The sequence below is a fragment of the Pipistrellus hanaki genome (assembly GCF_964339955.1).
Source record: "Pipistrellus hanaki genome assembly, chromosome: 6".
Lineage (NCBI taxonomy): Eukaryota > Metazoa > Chordata > Mammalia > Chiroptera > Vespertilionidae > Pipistrellus > Pipistrellus hanaki.
Genome location: NC_140508.1, coordinates 34,622,931 through 34,645,785, shown reverse-complemented (window position 1 = coordinate 34,645,785; position 22,855 = coordinate 34,622,931). Strand labels below are relative to the sequence as shown.

At 55.3% G+C, this 22,855-nt stretch overlaps 1 protein-coding gene across 2 annotated transcripts in view; it reads left to right on the top strand.

Moving 5' to 3' along the window:
* Positions 1-22,855, top strand: part of NOL4L (nucleolar protein 4 like) — a 125,264-nt gene that overhangs the window by 47,898 nt on the left and 54,511 nt on the right. For both annotated transcript variants that reach the window (XM_084887675.1, XM_084887680.1), the window contains exons 2-4: positions 2,478-2,633; positions 9,042-9,153; positions 17,706-17,815. In XM_084887675.1, coding sequence (XP_084743801.1) covers positions 2,478-2,633; positions 9,042-9,153; positions 17,706-17,815 — 378 coding nt within the window. The remainder of the gene's footprint in view (positions 1-2,477; positions 2,634-9,041; positions 9,154-17,705; positions 17,816-22,855) is intronic.

Below are 22,855 nucleotides of genomic sequence, written 5' to 3'. Positions count from 1 at the left end.
GTATCTCCGTTTTCCAGAAGTATCTGTAGCCTAAAACAATAGTATGAGCAGAGAGGCCTATTCACTTTTAAGCAGCTAAATCCAGAGTTCAGATTAATGACTTTTTATAAACTGAACAAGCCTAGGTAACCACCATCAGATCAAAAAATGGGAACCCAGTTATATTTTAATTCTTAAGATTCTTTTGTTTGTTTTTGCCAATATGATCCCCTGGTTAGAAGTATCTTATAACTGACCTGTCATAACATTTGTGCCACCCAACTCTGACACAGCAATATTTGAAGATCCCCAAAATGCTGGGTAGTAACAAGTCAGCTAATGAATGAGTCTGTCACTGATAAGCCCTGTCTACAAATGGACCAGAACTATGGAGGGGGCCTTTAGATACCCCCAGGAAAGAGAGAACAATAACTGCTGAGAGGGTCTAGGAATCGTGGAATTTTAACAGCTCAATCTCATAAGTGGAGCTCAGAGAGGTTGAGGAGATTGTCTCTGAACTCACACAAGGAAGCAGGACCAGCAAGCAGCTACCCACCCGCACTCACCTGCAAGTACACATGTGCGCGCGCACACACACACACATGCACACCCCAGATGCACACTGCTATCTGACAAGTCCCCATTGAAATGGATCCTGACCAGGAAGGAAGCCATTGGCAATACTGTCTGCACAGGACCAGTGATGTCACCGCCCATGGTCACCAAACATTAGCTCTAGGGTTTGGTACCCTACACTTCAAATGCCCAGATGCCCTCCCTCCCCCATTTTGCTCTCAAATGGGTCACTAGCAAAAAGACAACTCTGTTCACCCGCCATGGCATGTTGGGAAAGTTGCCAGATAAAACTAAACTCTGTCTGTGGCCAGAATATGCTGTGAGCAAGGATCCCGTTCAGCACAGCCTCTATTCCCCTCAGACTGCAAAGACCTCGGGACTAAGCCAGCGGTGCCACTTCCCATCCACCTTACCGCCGGCGGGTCTGACAACCTCCCAGGCTTGTGATGTGCAGCCCAAGCTAGGAGAGACTTGGCAAATGACATGGCACTGCTTAATGGCAATATTTACCCAGCAGCTCCTACGGGCTGGGTTGGTGCTGAGTGCTACACACGGATCTCACTTTTCCCCCTTGTAGCTCCTGGGAGAGGTTCTTCTGTTTCCCCCGTTTTCCAGATATAGGATCGTAGGCTCAGAGAAGCTAAATAACTGCTCAGGGTCACACAACCACTTAAATGATGGGGCCTTATTCACAGTAGGGAAGTGCTGGTCTACACTACATGGCCTGGCCGCTGCTTGTAACCAGTCAGTCAGTCTGCCGTGCGCCCAGGATTGTTCTAGGTGCTGGGGAGACGGCCGTGAGCCAGCAGGTGCAGCCTACACCCACCCTCACAGAGCTGACGGTTCTGGGGCAGGATCCTCTGGGAAAGAATTGTCTTGGAAATTTGTGTTTCAGACAAAGACTTTCCCCGCAACTTGTGCCCCAGCTTCCTCTTTATCTTTGAAGCCCCCTGAGACCTCCAAGCTTTCCCCTTGGGGAGATGATGGCTGAGAGCCAGGTGTGCCTGAGCCTGTGTGTAGCCTTTGCCCTGTGAATAAGAAACTTACTGAGCCGTCCGCTCCCTTAAAGCACGCGCCCATCCTCACATCCACAAGCCTCACACCCTGCAGTCTCCCTCTTGCACCCCACCCTACTGATGGGGGAGGACAGGTGCTGGCCCAGAAGGTCCTCAGCTGAAGGACCCATCTCCATCCTGGCACACCTTGTCGGGCGAGCTGGCAGCACTCGTGCCAGACTGACAAGAAAGGGGGGCGGGGGGAGAGCGCGGCCACCCTGCTCACACGGCCCTGCCACCTCCACGTGGCCGCATGTCTGCTAGTCTCGACACCGCACACAAAGAGCCCGGGTGCTGTCGCTGGCACTCAGCCGCTGGAGTGAGAAAAGCTTGGTGAAAGCTTTTCTGAAAGGCCAGGGTGGAGGCGGGAGTCACCCAGGTGATCCACGCTGGTCCCCCGGGACCCCAGCCCAGGACCACAGTGAAAGGTTACTGCTAATTGGCGAGCTCCTGATGTGGCTGCATCTATTTAGCGCCCCCTCCCCAGAGACTTCCAGGATGCTCTTGGCACAGCGTGTGATTCGAGAGCTCCCGCCTGAGTCTGGCACAATCTGTCTGAAATGGTGAACACGGAGCCTCTCGGTTCTCTAATTTGTATTTTTGTTGTTGTCATTCCCTGCCCATTATTCCTGGTAGATTTAGTAGCAGCAGCCACCCTGGTTCTGGTACACCACCCGCCCCCTCTCCCTGGGGCCCTCACAGTGGGTTCCTTCCACCCCTGGCCATCCCCCTCCATCTATCACCAGAGACCTTGCTGGGGTCAGAGAGCAGCGCTGACCTGCCCCCGGCCCGCTGCCCATCCTGAGGGCCCGGCTCTCACCCCGCCATCGTCCCTGACACTAACACAGCTTGTCCACCCTGTCGCAGGGGGCAGATGGCCTGTCGGAGCCGGAGGGCATCTCTCTGAAGCGGGTCGCTGTGGTGGAAGATTTCTTTGACATCATCTACTCAATGCATGTGGAGAGCTCAGCGGAGCCAGGCAAAGCCCCCAAGCACGCTGGGCAGAAGAAAACCTACCGAGCGGTGAGATTTCTGTCCCTTGCCTCTGCCGGCAGCCCCAGGCCTTGGCAGGAGGCCATGGGCTCCGCACATGTTGGGGGGGGTGAGGGGGGAGGCGGGGCGGGGAGCTGAGGCGTGATGAAAGGCCTTTGGGGACCCAGGGGGGCACAGGGCAAGGGCATGGCAGCCAGAGATGGCTCACGGGGCAGGGGGCGGGTTCTGTGGTCTGAGCACAAAGGAGAAGCAGGTTGAAGGGAGTGAGAGGGAGGGGAGGAGAGGGCTGGGGGCAGGAGGGAAGCCTTTCTCTCCCCATTTCTGCTTCACACACACACACACACACACACACACACACACACACACACACACACCAGCCTTCACAGCCTGTTCTGCCGCTCTGAGGGGCAGGGGTTGTGTGTGGCTAGATTATAATAATCATAAGGGCAAATGCTTCCATGGCATTTACTGTGTACCAGGCCTGTCCTGAGTGCTTTCTATGGGTGAGATTTTTTTTTGATCCCCTACCGCCCTGTGGAGTCAGTATTGAGAGTTCCCCAGGAAAAGTCTGAGGACCTGGCCCCAGCCCCAAGGAAATCCGTTGGATTTGGGGTGGGGAGTTGTGAGAGAAAAACAAAAGCAAAACAGAAATGTCTCCAAAACTAGGAGGGAACAAGAGCCCGTTTACCTGGGTATTTAGCAAAGGTACCTGCAGATACTGTGCTGAGCCAGGGGCTTCCTGAAGAAGGTGGATGGGAGCCAGCATTCTGAGCTGTGGGTAGGCAGATGGGAGGAGACAGCTCTATTGCTAAAGGTGGGGAGTGTCACACCTGGGGAGGTAGAAGGGATGATGGGGAGGTGGAAGGGATGATGGGGAGGTGGAAGGGATGATGGCCTGAGCTCAAGCACGAGGGACCTGCCTGTGTTCTGGTTCCATTTCCCTCTTGACGCCCATCACCATGGCTTATGCACAGCTTTGAACCATTTGTCCAGTGCCCACCACTAAACCAGGAAAGCCAAGCTCTTCACCTTCATTTAAGGCTGACAGCCGTCCTGTGATGGGCTGTGGTCCCATTTCAGTCAAGGAAACTGAGACCCAGAGAGTCAAGCTACTTGTCTTGCGTGGTAGTCAGCCAGTGTCCTCATGCCCCATCTGTGTTGGCTTTCTCATTGTTTTCCTAGAGACCTGCCCCTCTGGCTGCCTCACCCAGGGCAGACATGACACCCCTCCTAGCCCAAGTTCTTTGTATAGGTAGCCTTGGACTGCAGTGGAGGTGGCCTGTGTAAGTCTATAATTTTTCCATAAGGCCTGATTTTTTCAAAACCCAACCATCTGCTCTGGCTGGATGGCTCAGCTGATTGGAGCGCTGTCCCATACACCAAAAGGCTGCGAGTTCGGGGGAGCACACAGGAGGCAACTGATCTATATTTTTCTCACATCTTTGTTTCTTTCTCTCCCTCTTTTTCTCTCTCTCCCTCTTTCTCCCCTCCCTACCTTCCTCCCTGTCTCCCTTCTTCTCTCTAAAATCAATAAAAACATATCTTCTGGTGAGGATTTAAAAAAAAAAAAAAAATCAAGCCCTAGCCAGTTGTTCAGTGGTTAGAGCATCCGCTTGTGGACTGAAGGATCTCGGGTCTGATTCCCGGCGACAGGCACATACCTCAGTTGCAGGTTCAATCCCTGGCTCCTATTGGGGCGTGAGGGAAAGGCAACAAATAGCTGTGTCTCTAACACATGATGTTCCCCTCCACTCTCTGTCTTTCCCTACCTTCCCTCCCCTGTCCTTCCACTCTCTGAAAATCAAGAAAAAATATCCTTACTTCTCAGGTGAGGATTAAAAAAAAAGAAAAAGAAAATCCAACCGTCTGCTGTGTCCTTGTCCTCAGAAGATGGCCTTTGCCCTAAACGAGTCTTAAGGAGGGACCCTTGTGCCAAGGACCTTAGAGAGATGAGGGTTCAGGCTGAGGGAAGCAGATTATTATACACCTGGCCTGCCTCTCCTGCCATGTGGGAGAGTTGTGGGCAGGGAATTATGAGGGTATTTCCACCAGGGGGTCATGGGCAAAGGGAGGGCCAGCCAGGCTGGGGCCAATGTGGTATCGATGAGACCAGCACATTTGCTCGGCATTAAATTTGCCAGTGCTGGGCTGGTAGCACGTGCCAGGCCCTGTGCTCAGCACTGACCATGCACCAGCTCTTGGTGCTGTTACCCCCATTTTACAGATTAGGAAAATGGAGCCTAGAGAGATGTATAATCTACCTGAGGCCGCCCAGTTGACATGCAGAGCAAAGTAGCTGGCCCCAGAGCCTGCATTCTGAGCTCTATACAGCCCTGTGGGCAGCCAGTAAGGCCAACGACTTGCTGTTGTCCAGGTAGCTGGGCTTGAGCCAGCCAGACCATGTGATTTCCTTGGTCCCCTTGGTGTCCAGCACCAAGCCTCACCTGCAGGCCCCCCTGGAGATTTAGGAAGGCCGGGGCTGTGGGCTCCATGCTGTGGAGAGGGCAGAGCCAGGCTGGTATTGGCAGCATTTGCGTCCCTGGGCCAAGCGGCCGTCCAGGCTTTGCTCTGCATTTCCTGGCTTCTCGGCCATATGCCCGCCGCGTGCCCCACTTCCCGCTGCCCAGCCTGGAGCTGGCACATGACTGGCGGCGAGCCAGCTGGGCTGCGCACAGAGCTGGAATTTCAGCAGCAGGGCCAACGCCGAGTGGAACAGGCCAGGGCCCTCCTGCAGCGGGTGTGAGGCCAAGGAGGCTGCCGCACCTCCCTCCTCCCCGTGTGTCTCCTCTCCCTTCCCCCTCTCCCCCATCTGTCACCCTTCTCCATGCCACCCTTTCCCTTCTGGGGGTGGGGGTGGTGCCTGGATGTTTTTGTCCCCCTCGTTTCATCTGCCATTTCTTCAATCCAAGCCTAACTCTTCAGGCTCACTAGTGCTCATGCCCTGCCCCCTCCGGACCTGTGGACGGGGAGCTCCCAGGAAAGTCGGCGCTGCTGGCTGCAGAGAGGACAGCCTGGCACCACAGGGTTGGTGCCAGGCTCTTGGCTGAGGTGTTTGGGGACCTGTCTCTCTGTGTTTTGCCAAACCTGAATCCTGGGACTGCCTTATCTCCAGGGCAACTGGGACTTCCGGATCCTTACAGGCCTGGGGTGCCTGCGGGAGGCGGGGGGCTGGAGAGGAGATGGGTCAGCTTGTTCAGGGCATTGAAAGAGGCATATTCTTCAGAGGGAAAAAGAACTTTCTAGCACCTACCACTGTTCAGCAGTGGATCACGATCAGATAATGAGCTTTCTGAGGCTGGAGGTATATGAGCAAAGAGTAGATAGCCATTTATAATGGTTAATACAGGGAATTGGGGTAGGAAGCCCGGCCTTACTTTTTGCCTCTGATGCCTTGTGACTTGAGGGCCAGAGGACCCCCAGGAGTTCTTGCCAATCCTGGGGCCTGGGGAGGTTTCCAAGTGGTCCTACCCAGTTCCCTGAACCCACGCTGAGGACTGGTCCCTTCCCAGGGGCTCTCCTGGAGCCTGCACCCATCTGGGCTAGTGTGAACCCATTTGCTTCCTCCCTCGCCCCCAGGGAGCTGGTCGGCTAGGTCAGCCTCCAGAATCCGGGTCTGGATGCCCAGACTACTTTGGAGTTGGGGCCAGGTGTGGTCAGTAGCTACTCCAGATCCACAACGTGCTAATCCACCCGCAGGGCAGAAGGAGGATCTTGTAAAGTGGTGCAAATCCCCCCGATTGGCCTCATCTGTCTTTGTCGGCCTCCGAGTTGGGGAGCGAAAATGGAGCCTTACAAGTCAGCGACTCTGTAAATAGCTTCTGCTCTTCCTGCCAGCAAAATCTCTCTTGGTTTTTATCACTAGGAAAAGCTAAGAGGCAAACTCACGTGTAAGTGCCGGGGTCCATGCAGAAGGCCCCGAGGAGAGCGAGGCAGCAGCCCCCACGGCAGCAGAGGGAAGCTAGGTGGAGAGAGGGGCCCTGGAGCTTCCCTTAAACACGGCAGCTCTATCTTTATCCGTTTCATGTTTTGGACCTCAGCGTAAGAGTCTATTTCCAGAACAGTGCCGGTAGCTCTAAAACTATCTGAAAACCACCATCCTACCGACCAGAGCAACCGCTGGGGTTGTCCTTCTCGTTTCAACTCCACCTGTGATCCTGTGGCCTTGGACGTCTGTGCAGCGAACAGAAATGGCGGTTCCATTTCTCACATGCACAAGCCAGGAGGGTGCACCAAAGGATGCCCGCTGCGGGGAGCATCCTCCATGCAGGTCCCCACCGCAGTGCAGAGCTGGGCTGACTCCCCAGGGAGCTCTTAGCAAGGCTACAGACACTCTAGCCATGCAAGACTGGACAGGGCTTCCTCCCTGGTCTTCAGACAGCTCCTAGGACCTCTCACCCATCTGCCTCGGGCCAACCCCTTCTTCCCCCTGTGGAACGCAGGGTCAAAGGGCGATTACCAGCACCCTTCCTTCATGCGGCACTCCAGCCAGCCTTCGCATGCTGCTGGGTCTGCGAGGCCAGGAGAGCTGGGGCCACCATTCTGACCTGTGTCAGAGCCCTCTCTGGGAACCGTTCCTGTACGCAGCGGGCCAGCGGACAGCCCTCAGCAGAACAGCCAGGTCAGGAAGGCCCTCGCCGAGCCATGTAAAAATGGTGTCAGTGGCAGCGAGCTCCGTGTGGAGAAGTAGGGCTGTCCCTACGGTATGAACCTCCCTTCATTTCCCCAGGAGGCTGCAAGCCTCCCCCCCCAAGTCCTCTGTTCAGCCACTCTGAGGTCTGGCCAGGAATACCATGCCTCAGGGCACCTGCAGGGTCATCTGGCTGGCCCAAGTTAGCCATAGCCCTCTGCTTTACTTCTGTAGCCACTAGCCCTTCAGCAAGGCCCACCCCTCCCAACGCTGCAGGCCCGAGAGGGATTCTTCCCCTAAGACTTCCCAGCAGCTTTGGGCTGGGATGAAGATGTGCCTGTGGGTGGCAGGGAAGCTCCATCTCTCAGCCCTTACATCTAAGCAGGACTGGTGCGTGGCTGGCCATCACCTTCCCACCCACCAGCTCCAGTCAGAGACTAGGGTTTTGCCCTTGTCCCTGACCTCCAAAGAAAGGCAATCAGACAGGGAATTTGGAAGGGAGATAACTCATCAAGAAGCCTGCCTGCTCCGCAGAGCATCAAATCAGCTGAGAAATAACAATTGTGTCACCAAAATTAACTCTGCTTTTGCAGCCAGCTGCCAGGCAGGAGTGGTCCCTGGTGCTCCACAGGCTGGCTGAGCTGGGAGCACAACGGAGCCGGTCCTCTCAGGGTCTGGCTGCAGCTTGGGGTGCCCTGGACCTCCTACATTCCCACCTCCACCTCATCCATCCACTCCGCCCTACCTTACCCAGCCCCCTGGCCACCACAGAGATGGAGCAGGGGCGTTTGTGCATCCCAAAGGAGCAGCTGGGCCAACTTTCCCAGCTGGGTTGCAGCAAGGACTGTGGAATGCTGGGGCGATGCTGCCCCTTAGTGGAGAAGAGTGGGAGGGCCTGGGCTCTGGGAAATGGGCAAAAACCAGCAACTGAGCCTCAGCCAAGAAACCTGGGCCTCAGAAGCCCTTCTGGGCCCCTCAGGCGGCCAAACCAGGGCCAGTAGGTTTCCCAAAACCCAGGGCAAGAAGAGAGGGGCGGACCAAGGAGCCCACTTTCCCCATTCCCCCACCCAGCTTCTTTCTTGTGTTCTCTCCCATGCGTCCCTCCACCCCCCACCCTCCTTCTCTTCTCCCCAGCTAGGGGAGGCCCTCTGGAGGCAGGTATGGGGTGGTGTGACCTGAAACATGGGCTTTAGTCTGGCATTGCCTCTAAAGAGCTGTGTGGCCTTGGGACAATAGGTTCGCCTCTCTGGGCCTCATGATCTAACTTGGAACATGGGGGCACTAAGAGTCTGTCCTGTTTGAAAAATCTGATCCCTTGGCATTAGCCTTTCACAGCTCTCCCTAAAAAGGTTCTTGATCCGTGAGTTGTTGCAGAAAATAGCTTGTAGAACCTTGGGTTCTGTTTACAGGCCCGGCGCCTGTAGATTTATAAACGGGGTCTCAGTTTATCCATCTCTAGGAGGGGAAATAGTTTCATTCTACCCTAGAGCGATGTTCATGAGCTCATTTTTCAGTAAGGGCAGTGAAATGTTCTGAGAGGAATATTACTAGAATATAGGTTAAAGACTAGATAATGTTTAAATGCTTTGCTTTTTTCATTTTATTCAAATTTGAAAAACAAAGTTTCTGCAGAAGTACTGACTCATTTCCATGGCTGAGAATCGAGGACACCTGCCCCTTGCTCCTCAAATCCCTGCCCTTCCTGGCAAGGGCCGAGTGCCTGCCACCAAGTGCAAGCGCAGCCCTTGCTGACCGGTGACTAAGCAGCTCCTCTCGGGTCCCTATAACGAGCGAACCTCCTCTCTCCCCAGATTGCGGAGACGTACGCCTTCCTTCCGCGAGAGGCTGTGACCCGGTTCCTGATGAGCTGCACCGAGTGTCAGAAGAGGATGCACTTTAATTCCAACGGCCTGGAGCCCAAAGGTAGGGGAGGAGGTGGCGTGCTGGAGGCTGGCCGGCGGGAGGCTGTGCAGGGAGAGGCTCTCCCCAGAAGGGCCGGCACAGACAGCAGTTGTCACAATTCCCAGAGGCTGCTGTGGGTCCATGGGGCTGCCCAGAGAGCCTTATGTTATGTTTGTTTGTTTGTTTGTTTTGTTAACCCTCACCCAAGGGTATTTTCCCATTGGTTTTTAGAGAGAGTGTGGGGCGGGGAGGAGACAGAGAGAAAGAAACACTGATGTGAGAGAGACTCATCAGTTGGTTGCCTCCCGGATAGAGCCTGCCACTGAGGTACATGCCCTTGACCAGAATTGAACCCAGGGCCGTTCAGTCCGTGGGATGATGCTCTATCCACTGAGCCAAACTGGGTAGGGCTATTGTTGTTTTTAAAGGCAAGTTTCACTGAAAAACAAATAGTACATCCCTACTGCCCTCCTTGGCCCAGGCCACAGTTCCTCTCCCACGAGGCCCCGGGTGGAAGTGTCCCGCTCGCCTGCCCCGCTCACTAAGCTCCGTGATTCTTGCCCCCCGGGCCTCACCCTCAGCAGTGTCCCGTGGGTTTGGGCTTGCTGACCCGACTGTGAGCTCTGGGAGGACAGGAGCACAGCCCTGCCCTGTAGCCACCTCACTGCCAGGAGCAGACCCCCCCTAAGTGTTTGTCTCTCCTTGTGTACAAATCTGAAATCTAGGGGGATTGGTTAGAATTTAAAACTCCCAGAGCACTTGTGACCAGCCAATGTCGGTCCCTTAGACCGACATCCATGGTCTCCAGCTCTGCCCACACAGTGAGATGTAGCAAAGACCCCCAGGTTAGTCCCCCACACAGGCCTGACCCGAACATCCCAGAGGCCCCCAGGGAATCTCAGGCCCATCTGTCCACAGGGGGCGCAGGCACAGTGAGATGGGCCGGTACATTTGACGGATGTGGCATAACTTGCCCTGAGATACAGGGCCCACGTGCGGCAGTTATCAGGGCTTCTGGGCTGCTCCTGGGCGTCAGGCCTGCAAAGGTTGCCGCAGCCCATGGGAAGGGAACAGACTCCGAATGCGGGCTGAGCAGTGTGCTCAGGTGCCACCCTACCAGCCTGGAAAGGGAAAACCAACAACGAAGCCCAAACAGGCGACCACAGAGGACCCGGAGCGCCAGAGTCCAGTAGGGTTTCCCTCATTTTGGTTGTCCCCGAGGCATGAACATCGGGGACAGCTTCTGACACCAGCCAGCTCTTCAGGTGCAGAGGCGTTCCTGTCCGTGTGTGTGTGTGTGTGTGTGTGTGTGTGACCACAGCTGCTGCAGCCAGTACGTCAGACAGCTCCCAAAGCTGGAGGGACAGGAACAAATCTAGCTAATCCCTCATAAAATGCCGGGCTCCTGGTTTAAGAGCAGCGCCTCCGGGCTACACTGGATGGGTTAAAAGCTCAGCTCTGCAGCTCAGCAGAGGTGTGTCCTGGACAGGTGACTTCGTCTCTCTGAGTCTCAGCTTCCTCGGGTGTAAAATGGGGTTAATCATGGCAGTCGCCTCGGGAGCTGATGAGGATGAGAGTCCATTTCAGTGCCTGGCGCAGGCAGGCCCGGGAGGGGTGGCCTGTGGCTGCTGCCGTTACTGTGATAACCCCGGTGCTGGAGTGAGGCCCTGCCCCACGTGGCCTGGCCCGGCTGACTGGCTGTCACCCCTGGGCCCAGGCAGCCCTTGGCGCCTGCAGATGGTACTCGAAGGGCTTTCCCTGCTGCACTCCCCACCCCTCCCGGGCCTGCGTCCCAGGGGTGCCCACCCATCCACCTGTCCTCTCCTGTTCTGGCCTAATTGTTTCCATAGCAACTGGAGTAGGCAGACACAGAATCTGTTCGCCTGGGGGAACAGAGGCAAGGCCAAGAGGGGCCTTTTGTGGGCTGCTCCGGTATCTGCAGGCTCCATCTCCGCTGCCCCTTCGCTCTCTGCGGGGGCGGAGAACAGCCTCACCTCCCCCAGGCCTCAGAGAAGGCCGCGAGGTCCGGGGCCGCCGTTCCACTCCTCGTCTGTGGGCTTCCGCATGGCTGGGAGGGCGACGCTAGCACAGCAGCAGCCTGTTTTTTCATAGCTGCCATCGCCGTGCCTCCACCCCAGGGTAGGAGGAGGGGGAGGAGGGAGGGAGGGAGCACACAGCCCGGAAGGAGCCGCCTGGAATATAAACCAGCTCTGTGGCTCCGGGCTGGAGCCTCTCTTTCCAGGGGCTTGCTCCAGGCAGGATCGAGGGCAGACAGAGTGGGGCTGTGCCTGCCTCATCCTTGCTTGTCCTTGGGTGGAACGCCGCTCCTTTGTCCCCGGAGCCGAGCTCTCCAGGCAGGGAGAAGGGCAGACACAGGAGCAGGGTTCGGGCGCCCATGGAGGGGCGTGAGCTCGGCCTTGGCTCCGTTCCCCCAGGCGAGCAGGTTCTGTACCTGACTCCTCAGCTGCTGTGGAAGCAATTAGGACGGAACGGGGGGGGGGGGGGGGGGCACAGGTGGATGAGGGGGCACCCCCGGGACCCAGGCCCGGGCAGGGAACTCTGCTTCCTGCTGGGTGCCCCTCGGCAGGGTAGAGGGCCTCTCTGAACCTCGCCCGCTCAGCACAGCTCCCAGGAGCCTAGGAGGCATCTGTCCCGGTTCACAGCTGAGGGAAGGAGGCACGGAGGGGTGTCATGGTGAAATCACTTGTCCAAGGTCCCCTGAAGGGAAGGTGATTTATCTTCTCATCAGCACTCCCCTCTTGGGCTGTTGTAAGGACTCAGCTGAATTAAACAACCGTGTTCTGTAGGGCGCCTGGTACAGTGGGAGCATCAGCCTGTTCCTGTTACACATGGAACCCAGACACAAGACTGCCAGCGTCCAGGTGGTCCCCCAGGGAGACACCCAGTCAGTCACCCCACCCAGGTGGGCACCCTGGGCCCACAACCTGGACGCTGGGCAAAGGGAAGGAAGGGTTTTGTTTCTGGCAGCTGCCAGAGGAGAGTCTTAGGCTCTGAAAAGCTTCCCTGTCTGCTTAACGGCCAGAGGCATTAGCCGCCTGGACCACCCTGAGCAGCTGGCACGTTCTTCTTTCTCCTGCCCCAGCTGAGAGCCTGGGATCCTATCTCTGCCCGCCATGCTGGCCTCTCTGGATGCAGTCATACCCCTTTCACAGGCGCCCCCGCCAGGCCAGCCCTGCCTCCTCCCTCTCCCACCCGCCCACAGGGAAATCAGAGCCTGCCTCTGGCCGCAGAGGCCAGCCCTGTGTTCCTGTCCCGGAAGGCGGGGCCGGAGGGCGCAGGGAACAGGATGGAGAGTCTTGAGGGGCTGCTGGGAGGATGCCTTGCTTCCTGGCCGAGTGCGAGAAAGGAAGGAAGGAAGGAAGCAGAGCAGCCTTCCCTGCTCAGCAGTCTGTCCCCGGCCGAGCGTGGCGGCCCGGACAGGCCCAGGTCCTCCCCCAGCACCAGAAGCACAAACAAAGGAGGCTGCTGAGGAGCAGGAAGTCCGAGGACGGGAAATTCCAGGGCCTCCCGACTCCACGCTCTTCTCCTACCAGCTCCTGAGCAAGTCCGGGTGGAGAGGAGGCAGAAAATGAAAACTGGTCTCTGGGGGCACGTTTCTGTGTCCCCCGACGTGACAAAAATATTGTTTGTGCGGCTGAGACCTGGAGTTAGCAGTGGGCAATGCCAGGGACCTACAGGACGGCTCCTTCCTCCGCGACAGCGTCGTCCACGCAGAAGAAGGCCAGACTCCTCCGTGTGGCTCCCAACGCCGCGGGTCTGGCTCCCCCAGGTGCCCGCTCCCAGCCCGGTCTTCGCCTGCGCAGAGGCTCCGGGCCGGCCTGCCCTCCCCGGCTCTCATCCTCACGTGCTGGGGGCATGGGAGATTGCCTAGCCTCTCCACGTGCTGTTGACTCTCCTGTGAAAGGGGGCATTAATGCCGGGAGCATCCAGCAGAAGGGCCTGTGTGGAGCTCCTGGCGAGTGCTCATGGCTGTCAGCTGAGTGAACACAGGTCCCGTTCAGACCCCCTCTCCACAGAGCTGCCTGAGTCCCTTCTCCTCTGAGCTCGGACGGACTGGCCAGCAGTCCCACCCTGCTGAGTGCAGGGACTGTACCGACAGGGATCCCCCACCCCCGCACCTCGAATGCTCACACGTCAGTGCTCCTTGGAGACTTGCTGGTCCACTGACTGACTTCCTTCTCAGAAGTTTTTTCTTCACCTTCTGAGTTGGCCTCGGGCTTCGATCTCTCTTTCCAAACCCTAGACCCACAACAGGCTGGCTGGTCTCAGGGCTCCTGTATGCCATGTCCTTCAACACCCGCACGGCCTGGGACAGCTCTTGCCACCGGCTCCCAGAACCATTCCTTACGCGAAGCTCATGAGAACTGCACCTTGTTCCCCTTCAGGAGAAATTTGCATTGATTAATGGATGCCATTGAGGCCCGGCTGTGGAGGTCAGCGCTCAGCTCGGCCTGTGTGGCTGGCCTCGCTAAAACCTCTGCATCGCTGGTTATTTTCAAGGCCTGTAACACTAGGTCTTGCGCTTGGGCTGGTTTCAATTTTCCTTGGCAAGGAGGTGTTGAAACGTTCCTTTGGGTGGTTCCTCTGCCTCTCTCACCAGCAGCCTGCCGGATTATTTCGGCTCCGTGACCCTTGCTAGCTCCTAACTCACCGGTGGGTTCGGATTATTCGCGGTGGCTGGAGCACGGCCACTGTGTGCGTCAATCACAGCAGGGGCCTGTCCCGTCTCAGCAGAGCCCCGGAAGCCGCTTGTCCTCCTTCATGTGTCCGTCTCAGCTCATCCCCCATCCTGGCATTTATCTCACCTGTGAGCGCCTGACCCCTCCACAGAGCTCCCCCTGGCCCCTGCTCCTTATCTCTTTCCCACTAAGCTGGTCCTCGCAGTGGGGGCATTTATCCCCTCCAGAGCCACGGGGCTCCCCACTGTTCTGTGCTGTGGCTGAGCTCTGACCTCCCACAGCCGGCTCCCTGGCGCACTCCCTCACCTGGAACGTCCCCTGCCCGCCAGGTCCCGCCTCCCCCACAGAGCTCCCGCTTCTGGAACTGCAGACGTGAGCATTTCCCTGCATACTGACCTCTGATGGGTGTGTGTGTGTGTGTGTGTGTGTGTGCTTCCGGATGTCCCAGCTTTTCCAGCCAAGGGCTCCTGCCTCTCCTTTGTGAGCCCTCCAGGCTCAGCTCTGGGCAGCAGAAGCAGTTTCTGGTCTGTGGACACGCCGGGAGGGAGCAGGCCAAGGAAGACCCCGTCTTCAGCCTTCCATGGTGCCATCCCAGCTATTGCTTTTTTTGTTCTAACCAAGCTGTGTCTGACATCATTAAAGAGACCTTCTCATGAGCAGCTGTGGCATTTCAGGATGGCCAAACACTGAATCACCGTGACACGGGGTGCAGCCTGCATTTGCGGCTCTGGCCAGGGACCCTTCTCACACCCCATATTGTCCAACAGCTCTTCACCGGAAACCCCGTCTTTGAGGAAACAAAATGGAAATGGCAGAATTCTCCCTCCTAAGACCCATGATCTGACAACGGGAGCCACGGCTCTTTTGAGTGACACCATCTCAGTGTCGTCGCTGGACTGTCTGCCCCACATACTGTATCCCTCCCTCCCCCCGTCACATTTGGGGGGCCAGGCCGTCTGGGTTGACGGTGGGACAGCAAGGAGAAGAGGCTGTGAGGACCCTGGAACAACGCCAGTTCCCCACAGCACCGGTCTGTGTCAAAGGGTCCTGTGCATCCGTGTCAGAGAGCCCTTCCGCCACCAAACCAAGAGGAATTCTCTGGGAAAAAGTTCGATCCGTTCAAGTTTCTGAGACATTCTATGTTAGTGACATTTACCTCTTCCTCGAGAACAAAAATCCTCATCAAAGAACACAAAAGCGGACCTAGCCGGTTCTGCTCTATGAGTAGAGCATTGGCCTGCAGACCAAAGGGTCCCGGGTTCAATTCCGGTCAAGGGCACACATCTTGGCTTGCAGGCTCCTCCCTGGTCAGGGCCCTGGTCAGGAATGTCCATGTGCTTCTTTCACATCGACGTTTCTCTCTGTCTTTTCCTCTCTCTCCACTCTCTCCAAAAGATCAAATGGAAAAATATGCTCAGGTGAGGATTAAAAAAAAACAAAACAAAAACACACACAAAAATTATGTGTGTGACAACATAGCTTTAAAAAGCTAAACAAAGCTCTTCATTTTTGTAAAATTTGGTAAGAAATGTGATTTAGGCTGTGTGGTCACACGGCCTCAAAATAGACCCTAGTCTCCAGACCCCGCTGGCGTGGACCCCGTCTTTCTGTCCTGGCCAGTGAGGAGCCTCCCTCTCCCCTTCGTGTCCCTCCCCCTTGTTTGCAGGGGCCTTCCTTTCCGTGTTCCGGTAAAATATTTATAATGCAAAGCTAGCCATTTTAATAATTTTAAGTGTGCAATTTAGTGGCATTAGTTCTTTTCAGGTGATTGAGCAACTATCACCACTATCTATTTCCAAAACCTTTTCATCACCCCAAACAAACTGTACCCATGAAGCAATAACTTCCCATCCCCACCCCCTTCCTAGTAACCTCAATCCTACTTTCTCTGTGACTGTGTCTGCTCTAGATACTCCATCGAAGTGGAACCACACAGTCGTTGTCCTTTTGTGTCGGCTTTTCACTCAGCGTAGTGTTTTCAAGCTTACACTGGCCTGGGCTCTGGCACTTAAGCAGCAGGTTTAGCAAATCACCGTGGACATCCTCTGGATTCTGCCACCTGGGCTCTATCCCTTGCTTCCGCTTCACCCCATTTCTTGGTGGCGGCGATGGTGGAGGGCAGGCTTCGGCCAGTCCCAGTGTTGTTCGTACACTCGAGTCCCAGGTCGTGAACAGAACTAGGCCCCAGGGAGAACTCTGGCCTGGAGTTCTGGAGGCAGAAGCTGGAGGCCAGAGAACAGGTAACCCAAACTGTTGCCTCAGGGAGAGGGTAAAAGCAGGGTCACTAAATCAGATGGGTCCCAGCAGGTGGCTCCAGGACTTCACGCTTGGTCATAGCAAAAACACCCATAGCGGGACCCGGGCTGGGGAGAAGTCTTCCTGTCTTCCTTGACTTATTCCGGTGCCATTTTCATCTGCCCCTTGTGCCACACACAGGGCTACCTCAGGTGCAGAACGGGGCCGTGTCCATTGACTGGATTGCCCCTGGCAGCAGCCTTTGAAGAAGGCAGCTCGGCCAGAGATTTTAAGAGTTACCGAATATTCCTGCCCTTCAACCCATGAGTTCCCTTTCTTGGAATTTGTTTTTAAAAGAAAATGATCAGAAATTTGGGACAATATGTTTCTTCCAACGTTGTTTATAATTGTCAACAATGGGAAACAACATAAATAGTCATTCATAAGGGAATCACTTAAATAAACTATGGTAAAATAGTACACAGCTATAAAAATCACATTTGTAAGGCAAAGCAAAAATTTTGTTTTGTTTTTTTGTTAATCCTCATCCGAGGATATTTTTCCATTGATTTTTAGGGAGAGTGGAAGAGAGAGGGAAAGACAGAGAGAATCATCAATGTGAGAGAAACACATCGATTGGTTGCCTCCTGCACACACCCCAACCAGGGGCTGGGCCGGGGAGGAGCCTGCAACCAAGGTATGTGCCCTTGACTGGAATCGAACCCGTTGGTCCGCAGGCTCTATCCACTGTGCCAGACCGGACAGGGCCGAAACAAGATTTTTGGTCGTGAAGGAAATGCCTATGACACAATGTTAAACACACACAAAAAAATTTTTAAAGCAAACTATAATATTCTGTGTGCATTCTGATATCAAGGGCATGAAGAAGAGAAATCACGGGGAGGGGGGTTGATGGTGGAATAAACAGAAGCATATGCCAAGCTGCTTAATGCAATTATGGGTTTTGTTTTTTTCCTTTTTTCTTCACATCTTTCCACACTTTGCGAATGCTCTACAAAAAAGAACACACATTACTTTGATCTTTAGGACAACAAAGCAATAAATGGGAGGAACAATGTTCCATGTGATAAAGGAGGAACCAGAATTTTGGGGGTGGCGGCCCAGAGCTGCGAGCCATATGGTACCTGACGGGGCTGTGGGGGATGCGGTGCGGGTCGGAGGTGGGTGGGGTTGCGGCGGCATGTGTGCACCACGAACGAGAGAGCAGCTTAGCTCGAGGTTGGACACATCAATGCCTTCAGGGGCCTGGCCAATGTCATAACTGAGTGAAAGTGTACGAAACACGAGGGAGCGGTGGGGACTGTGGCAAAACGGAGAGCTCCCCCGCTGTAAAAGCAGTGGCTGCTGCACAGCTGCAGTGGTTGTTCCTCGCGTGGGGATACGGGCCCAGGGTGTCCGGACCTTCGGTTCTTCAAAGCCAACCATCCCCGCGTTTTAAAATGTGAACTCTCTCATTAAACACTGGCACCTCAGTCCACGTCCGCGGGCCAGTCCTGGCGGAGGAGCTGCCGTCTGTGGCCTCTGGCTGTTCCCTCCGTCTCCGTGTGGGTGACAGGGTGAGCTGCCCCCGTGGCCGCCGCTCAGACTGAAAGGCGTTCCCTTTGTTCTTCCTGCCAGAGAACGAGCCTCCCTCTCCTCTGGTCTCCGGGATCATTGACTACAACATGCCCCTCACCTCCACGTACCTGAAGCAGATGAAGTTGCGCGTGATGAATTCCCAGGAGCAGGTAAGCTTTCCGTCTGTCCGTCCGTCCATCCGTCTCCCCTCACCCCACCCGGAAGCGTCCTGACTTGCCTGGATGTGGCCGACCCTTCCCAAGATGTGGGGCCACAGCCTGTGTAAACACACTGGAAATCAAAGAGGCCCTTATCTGGTTATCTGGGCCGAGAGGGGAGGGGAGGAATGTGTTCCTAGTTAAAGGGTCTGCCGGGTCTTCAGTGAAACCCAGGGAGCTCACGCTTCACAAAACTCTCCCCAAGGGCAGGCAGGGAGGGGAGGCGGTGAGCTGCAGACCTTGGCTCTGGGGTGGTTCTGTCTCTGCTCTGCCCTTTGTCTGCGACTCCTTTCCCCAGGGAGACGAAGGAGGAGGGGCCCTGCCTGCCAGCTTGTGGCCTCTGTCACTCTTGGGGCCCAGACAGGCCAGGAGGATGGGCCCTGGCTGGTGGCCGGAGTAAGATAAGGCCCCTGGCTGTCCAAGACTCCCCAGCTGTGGATTGCCAAGGGCTGTCAGGCACCGTGGAAACAGGCTATTAAAAGAAAACCACTCTCGCCTCCCTCCCCACACAGTGCACCTTCTAGCCCTTTGCAAAGCAAGTAGCCTGTCTTTCAAAGGGGATGGGGGGGGGGTGTGTGCAAGTGCGTGCCACCTCCTCCCTCCATCGCTGCCTAAAACCGGGGTCTCTCACCTCCAGCTTCAAGGGTTCTCATCTGTTGTGACCTCTGAGCTCACTCTGTCTTTGTGGCCTGACCAGGGGAATGGGTTCTTTCATGGAAAGTCTGACTTCTAGCCCTGGTGCATGCTGCCTCACTTGCTGCTGGTCTCCTTGACAACCTAAGCATGTGCTGTCACGGGAGCCGAGGGGGCCGGGGGGTGATAGCTCCACGGTGATGTAGCAGGATGCGCCCCGGTAGCACGGGGGCCTGTGGCACCCAGGTTGAGGATTTGAGCTGGTTGGCTTGAATACCAAGTCTGCACTCCCCTAAGGAGGAGGGATGGCATGCTGCCACGATCAGCCCCTAAAGATTGAATGAAGTACGCTTCGCTCTGGGGCGGGGAGCTGTTTGTGTCTCTGTGTCTGCAGCGTTTTCTTTCCCGAGAGTGTCTGTTCTGTGACGGTTGCTTCCCTAAGAAACGTCAAGCAATCAAAGATAACGTCCATGGGGGAAAGTGGTACTGGGGTGTCATACTCACAGAAAGAGCTGTGCGTGGCGCCAGCACCAGCCTGTGGCCTCTGTCACTCTGTGGCCACCGCCAGGACCAGTCATCGTCAGCATGGCCCACCCGTGGTCCCTCGTTAACGGATCCTGTTGTATTTCATTTGGTTACACAGAGTCTTACCATCTGGGGGGGATTAAGACTGTTGGCTAGATATATTAGCCAGGATTTGGGCCTTCAATAAGTATTTATAGAGCCCATCTCTGTTGCTAGTTCTTCTGATGTAGGGGGAGGCGGACGCTAATGATAAAATCACACACAGTACCCAGCTCATAGCAGGCAGCCATAAGTAGTGGGGGGAGAGATTAGTCAGCCATCATGGTGCAGCTGTAACAAGTGTCCTGCAGCAGGGCACAGGGCGCGCTGAGTGCTTAGTGTGTATGTAGGGGAGGGAGGGGCAGGGTCTGGGAAGGTTTGCCTCAGACAGTGACGTTTGAGCTGAGACCAAGACCTGAGGGGAGCAGAGCTCTAGGCCTCGGCTTGTGCAAGGACCCTGTGGCCCGTGGAACGATAGCACAATGAGAACGTGAGGGCCGCCGTGGCTGGTGCAGAAACTGTGAGGACTTTTACTGCTCAACAAAGGAGAAAGCACAGTGCTCGGCACTTGGTGGAGATCTGCGAACGAACTGAAGCTCCCGCAGTGAGATGGACAAGCTGTCCCGGTGAGGTTCTGGCTACTCCCGAAGGAAGGGAGGATTGTGGGAAGGCATGTGTCCCAGGGTGCCCTGAGGATCCAGCTGGGCTGAGGCTGAGGCTGAGGCTGAGGCTGCGGTGGCCTCTGCTTACAGTGGCGCTGACTGTGTCTTCCTGGCCTGCATTCTTAGTTTCCCAGATGAGCCCCTCTGGAAGCAGTTAGCTCTCCTGTGTGCTGCCCGAGATCAAAGGGGCAGACCCTCCCCGCACACCTGGCGGAGAAGCAGCATCCCGCCTCGTGCCCAGGGCCTTTCATCTGTCAGCCTCCAGCCCTCCACGCACAGCAACGAGCTCTCAAGGCCTCAGCCTCTCCGGCAGCACCGTTCTCCCTCTCTTACAGCCAGGCACCTGGCAAAACAAAAAATCACATTGCTCACCAGGTTATTTATCTATGGCAGCAAGGAAGGGCCAAGGACCCAGAAGGCTTTGAGTTTTTAGCTTGTAAAAATACATGTATGTGAACTGATAGCTTCTTTCCTATAGCAGAGTCAAAACAGGGCTCCCCTGGGGGGTGGGGTGGATGGCCCCCTGTTCAAACGCAGCCAGGGGGCTGGCTCTGCTCTGTCAGAGCTCAGCCTCCAAAAGCAGTTTCATTCCTTGCCCATCACTCTGAGCAGGACATGCAGAGACACCTGGAGAGTTTGCAAATCAGTCACGCAAGCTACATGGAAAATAAACCAAATCTAAGCCAGGGTGAATGATATTTTATTAATGCTGAACAAAGCTCTACATCTGAAAATGCTAGTGAAAAAAAAATCCCAATAATTCATCTTTCCCCATCCAAGGGACAAACAGTGAGGCAGACGAGGACAGGTGGCGGGGTTAACTTGTGAAATGGACAGAGTCACATTGCTTGTTGTCCGGTCGATGAATGTGCTGGGCGGTGGGTTCTTCTCCACGAAGGTGTTCGATAAAGTGAAAATCCAGTACGGTAATATCCACACACAGGAAAATATTCTTCTTGAGTTCGGATTCAATGTGGCAGAAATGTATGGTCCCCTCAGTATGCAAGGCACGCAGGGGTCAGCCTCCCCCCTCGCAGGACTTCCGCCCTAAGACACGGACCCAGGAGCTGCCACCGAAGTGGCCACGTTGAGCTGGAAATAAGAGAGTGTAGCCTGAGAAAAATCTCTCTCTCTCTCTCTTTCATTTTTGTTCTTACTGGGGAAACTCTCATAAAGATATAAAACTGAAGTTCACGGTCAGTTGTACTGATGAGTGCATTTCTTATAGGGGGCAGGATGCGAAGGGTTCTGTGAATGTAGACCTATTGTGCGCACTCTCTGGTAAGAGCAGGGTCCAGGGAGGGATGCAGGCAGCACTCACAGGGCAGGGCCACCAGCATGCGCCATCCCCAGCAGCTGGTCTTTCAGAGCCCGTGCAGGGCTGTGGGCAGGATGCACCAGGAGTGCGGGGCCCTTCCTCATGCTGCCACTGGTTTTGGTTTCTATCTCATTTGGGTTTCTTTCACACTTTCAAAAAAATTAATTACACAAGAGAAAAATCAGAAGCCAAACCAGCAAAAAGCACGGTGATAAAAATCACTATCATCCCACACTCAGATCACTGGATACCTTGGTATCCACCCTTCAAGACTGTTGAACAGAAAGGGGATCATCCGATATGCACCATTTTTACAATCTTCTTTGTTTCTCTGGTGCTTATTTTTCATATTATTTGAAGTCTCTTTGCCCTTCGGGCCTTGATGTTTCCACTTGTCAAATAAGCTGGTTATATAATTTTGCTGTCATTCACTTCTTCACCCATATCCACCCATCTATCCATCCATCCATCCATTGTGCACCTGAGCCAGGTGCCAAGGAGACAGTGGTGAATGGAGCCATGTCTCTGCCCTGCCTGCTCTCACAGTTCAATGCGAGAGACAAGGAGAAACAAATAAAGCTTAGAGCCCTGACCGGTTTGGCTCAGTGGATAGAGCGTCAGCCTGCAGACTCAAAGGTCCCAGGTTCAATTCCGGTCAAGGGCATGTACCTTGGTTGTGGGCACATCCCCAGTAGGGGGTGTGCAGGAAGCAGCTGATCGATGTTTCTCTCTCATTGATGTTTCTAACTCTCTCTCCCTTCCTCTCTGTAAAAAAAAATCAATAAAATATATTTTAAAAGAAAGAAAGCTTAGAGGAGGAACAGAAAAGCTTAGAGGAGGAACAGACCAGAAACAAGGGAGCAAGCAGGGTGGGTGCTGTTTCAGGCAGGTGGCCATTAGTGGGGCGCCTGTTCTGTGTACAGTACTTACACACTTTGCCCTTCACCCTCACAATTCTTCAGGGTCATGTTATTATCCTCATCTTACAGACGTCTTAGCTGAGGCTCCAAAAGGGTCAGCACTTGCTCAAGGTCACACAACCACTGATGTGAGCGGGAACTCAGATCTTTCCCGTCCCTGAACCTGTGCACCTGCCTGGGCCCCAAGCCCTGCCCCTCTCTCCACCTCCTGGGGAGGCTGCTCTTTAGGATGAGCATTGCCATGGCGCTGGCGGAGGGAGGAGGTCCTTGGCAGAGATGCTAGCAGGCAGCCTTTGTTTGCCCTGGGAACGGGCCGCCTTGAGTGTATGCGGCCTAAGGAAATACCGAAGAGGAATTGGCCAGGGGCCAGGGCTGGGGCGGGGTGGTCTTCCGAACCTTGTGAAGGCTCCGTTATCTGCAGAGGCACTCCTGTAATCTGATAGTCACATTATGGGTGACTTTATTCTGATTGTTCCTGAGATCCCAGTGTTTGAACCCGCTGTAGAAATCAGACCTAGATCCGGAAGGAGAGGGACAAATCATCTGTGCCTTCCCGACACACGCTTTCGTTTTATAGAAGTGGAGGCTGAGACCCAGAGGTTCAGGGACTTTCCCAGGGCACACCCCCCCCCCCCCCCTGGCTCTGCACACACACACACACACACACACACACACACACACACACACACTCCTGCTCTGTCCCAGAGTGGGCGGGCTGTCAGCCCCTTCCTCCGCCTCCCCTCTCTCCCCTGTTCTCAGAGCAGCGCTAATGTCCCGCTAATGGTTTTAATGGTCCTCCCAGCCGCGTGTGAAGTGGTGCACGGCTCCATTGTTTAAGCCCCGCGTGATGGAGGCGCTTACTTGCTTCCATTAACCTCTGCCTCCCTCCTCCTCC